This window comes from Pogonomyrmex barbatus, unplaced genomic scaffold (genome assembly GCF_055798465.1).
Source record: "Pogonomyrmex barbatus isolate J1 unplaced genomic scaffold, ASM5579846v1 scaffold1, whole genome shotgun sequence".
Taxonomy (NCBI): domain Eukaryota; kingdom Metazoa; phylum Arthropoda; class Insecta; order Hymenoptera; family Formicidae; genus Pogonomyrmex; species Pogonomyrmex barbatus.
Window position 1 is genome coordinate 10,711,402 of NW_028297098.1, and position 4,017 is coordinate 10,715,418.

Sequence of the window (4,017 nt, forward strand, 5' to 3'; positions counted from 1 at the left end):
TAAACATTATCCGTATAGAGTGCAACGTAACCGCGAGCGCGTACAGCAACGACAAAAGTGTGCACACGATACATGAATTTTCGCCGAGCATGCCGCCAGGATATAAGATATCAGAAAGGCCGATGCAAATCATTTACTTGCCAGTTATCATACGGAATATTACGGAGCATCACGGAGATAACGATATGCATTGTTGATCAGAACGGACGATTACGATTTCAGAGGAGAAAAGATCACTGTCAGATTGTACGTACGACAGCGACAGCGATAACGCGAGCGCGACATTTGGATGCTCGTGTTGAACGAAGCGAAGCACGCGCAGAGAGACAACGCATTTTTTTATAAAGAAAACATCGATCGATATTTACTCACCGGCTGCATCAAGAAGAGGAAGAAACTCAACGCATTATTTAACTCGAACGTCAAATGTTTACAAGCTTTAGGATTCGCGGTACGCAACTTGTGAGATGACTGACACCCTAAACATCGAAGAGCCAATCTTCGATCGCATACATACAACGAGACTCATACGTACAACCCGTTCGTCAATACAACGTTCGGATACAGCGATGAGATAAGAATACCCATACAGCAACAGGATCTGTATACATTGCCGTACGAAAGCTTTATATGTCGAGGGAAAATTAATGAAGAACAAAGTTGTCGAAGGATCTGATGGTGGTGTTGGGAAATAATTTTGTCGCGTTCATATTCGATGAGATTCGATACGAGCTCGATGCTGTGGAGATTGATCGTAACAGAAATGTGGGCATAACTAGCGCGCTCAAATACTACGTAACGATGTCATCCAAGAGAAGCGTGATTCTAAGGAATGCTGGCTGGGAGGCGCGTACTAACGCGGATGGATGTTTTAACTTTTGTGTACCTTTCTACGCATTGTTGGGATTCTGCGAGTATTACAGATGTGATAATCAACGCTCGTCACGAATTGATCTTAATACGATGTATAACGACAACAATTGCTTTATGGAAAATTCGACGTTGGATCCAGTGACTTATTCAAGATACAATGGCGAATGCCGCATGTGTTATTGAACGAGATAACAAACTATCGATGCTGCGCACTTTGGAGAGCGGACGATACTTGAGCATGGCTTTTCGCTCATGGGATCTGTACGAGTTTCCGCTGTTACAGCGTACAACCAAACATTCGTGGGCCATCATGACCGCCACTCAGCTAGAGAAGCCACGATATGTCATCTTCGCTTTGCAAACAGGCCGAAAGAATGTCATGGTCGAAGACACGAACCGATTCGATGACTGCAATGATCACATGAAACTCTATTTGAACTCAGAATGTTATCCATGCGACGATATGAATTTGGATTTCGACAAAAACAGATGGTCTGTGTTGTACGAAACATACGTGCGTTTCTGCATGGGCTACTACGGATATGAGTATCTCGAGCCAAGTCTCACGTCTTTTCTACGTAACGGTCCATTCGTAATCGTCGATTGTTATCGACAAAACGAATCGGTCAAGAGTGCAATCGTGGACGTGAGATTGGAATTTGAGACTAAAGAGAACGTACCGATGAATACCACCGCGTATTGTCTCGTTATACACTATCGCGTGGTTCAGTACAATCCGTTGACCAATGTTGTACGCAAGATCATCTAAGAGCATCGCTGGTATATGAGATAGAGAAATAATAAAATCTACAATAATACATCGAAATCGACTGCAGTTTTCTTCTCGACAACAGTCATGTTTGTGCCAACGTTCATAGATCTGCAAGGTTTCCTCTTTGAAGGACAGTTTGTCGTAAAAGAGTTTGCTGCTCTCAAAGAACGGACCGTTCTCTCTCATTATATTTTCGCAAGTCCTATACCGTGGCATTTCCTGACAAGTGCCGACAAGTCTCGCGCACGCGTGATACGTCATCACCATAGATTGCAATGGAATAACGGAACGATTCGGTACAGCAAAGCTAAAAGTTTGATTATGAAAGCTGTGCATGATACGAAAGAAGATGACGATGCTGTCATATATATCAATGGACATGAAAAACAAAAATGATCGCGGAACTTGACTTGCTTCTGGACGATGAGCGAGAGCGCATATACATTGAGACTCTGAATGCGGATTACGAAAACGTAGATTCTTTAAATAATCTAGATGCTAATAATTCTATACGATGTGGATATCATTATACTAATTGCGTGTTACAAAATGTATTTAAATTGTTTAATTGGTGAGCAGATAATCTTAAATAAACATATATAACATATATATAAAATATGGTTTCTTTTATTCCTTTTCCCCGCTATTACGTTGATGATTACTTAATATTCCAACGATCCTATACATTTTTTCAATGTTCGATTGACTCATCGATGACAAAGAAATTGTGTTATGATTTAAGCGTGAAACTTTTTATTCACATATTTTTTAAATGGCACTTTACATATTTTTTTATAGCTGATTAGGTTTTTTTTCTTGAAATAAAAATTTTACTTAATTTTAATTTTACCTAATTTTAATTAATTAATAATGACGCAATCCTTTGTTTTCTTTCTACTTATTGTTACTATAACAGTAAATTCGTTTTCGATGTGTACTATCTGCAATTGTACGATTCTTTGTCTTTTTCTTAGCCACTATAACACGCCTGTTCACGAAATATCTCTATAATAGAGTATTGTCGTTCAGCGAGATCATTGGATTTTTTGTCCACTCCATCTTTCAAAAGAGGGGAGGATTAACGTTCTGCCGTGTCAAAATTTACGCAGGTGCGATCAGTCCTCCGTCATTCGTTTGTACGAACGATCCACACGCAATGTACTCCGCCAAAGGAAGCAACGCACTGTACGATGGTGAAACGAAGAAGGAACGTAACACGTAAGTTCGACATTTTATTTTTTTCTTTTTGCAATATTACGCAACTTTATATAAATTATGTACTTAATTTCTGTTTACTTACATAGTATTTCGGTGGAGCCTCGCGCGGTACGCTTACTGAGCAGACGTTACAATCTGGCGGACTTCAAGTTTCTAGAAATTGGAATCAATGTTAGTCCACCGAGCTACGTGGAGATCGCCCTAGGAGATCATCGAGGACAGGAACTGATACTGTCTCTCGAAACATGGGAAGGACTTCATGAGCAGCAATGGAATATCTATAATTTGCTATGAAAAAATTATGAAGACAATTTTATAAGCATCGGATCGTTAATGGTCCGAGTTTGCATGATGAACGATGTTACACTCGTATGTCTTGAATCTTCAAACGTACGCATTAAGATAGTCGAATCGACACTACGCCGTATGTTTAACCTCGCCAAATGTATTGATAACATTCAATCAACTAGACAGACTCGTCGATACGATCGATGAAAAGTATACGCGATTCTCCAACATTGCGTCTATTATAATCCCGAGTACCATACGTGATACGCGATAGCGATATCTTCGATAGGCATCAATTGCGAACTGTTAGGTTTTGTTTTTAGTATGTATGAAAAAAAGACGATGTAACAAAAAATGTGAATAAAAATGTTTTCACGCTTAAAAATATGATTTCAATCAAAACAAATCTATTTCCATCTTAAAATAAAATAATATTCCAGTTATGATAGAATATTATTTATTGGTATAACATCAATAAAAAAAGGATAATATCTCTTTCTTATTGAATTAATTTCATTTTCTATAGTTCATTTTTTATAGTTTCTTATTTTTCACATCACCGTCAAAATTTATTGCTTTCTACATGAAAACTTGGACTTGGCCAAATGAATATGATTCAGTATTTATTAAGAAACCAAGAAAAAAATTAAGAGAGGAGAAGTGTCCATTTACCGACTAATTCATTTTCATTGAATATTTTTCGAGATTATTCGAAATTAACACGTTGCGACACGTACATTTGTTTATTAACACGTTGCGACACGTACATTTATTGCAGCCGGAGTATCGGCGCTTTTTTTCCTTTCTTTTTTTACGTCAGTTTCTACAAAAAATATCTTTTCTAGCAGCTCTTCCTAGACAAAAAA

At 38.2% G+C, this 4,017-nt stretch overlaps 1 protein-coding gene across 1 annotated transcript; it reads left to right on the plus strand.

Moving 5' to 3' along the window:
* The first annotated feature begins 1,075 nt into the window (after positions 1–1,075).
* Positions 1,076–1,642, plus strand: LOC148938104 (uncharacterized). The gene has a single exon (XM_089071915.1). It carries the CDS (start codon positions 1,076–1,078, stop codon positions 1,640–1,642), a length of 567 nt encoding a protein of 188 aa, XP_088928041.1.
* The last annotated feature ends 2,375 nt before the right edge of the window (positions 1,643–4,017 follow it).

Excerpts from the sequence above, each read along its gene's own strand:
- LOC148938104 (XM_089071915.1), top strand. The coding sequence starts at position 1,076 with ATGCTGCGCACTTTGGAGAGCGGACGATACTTGAGCATGGCTTTTCGC.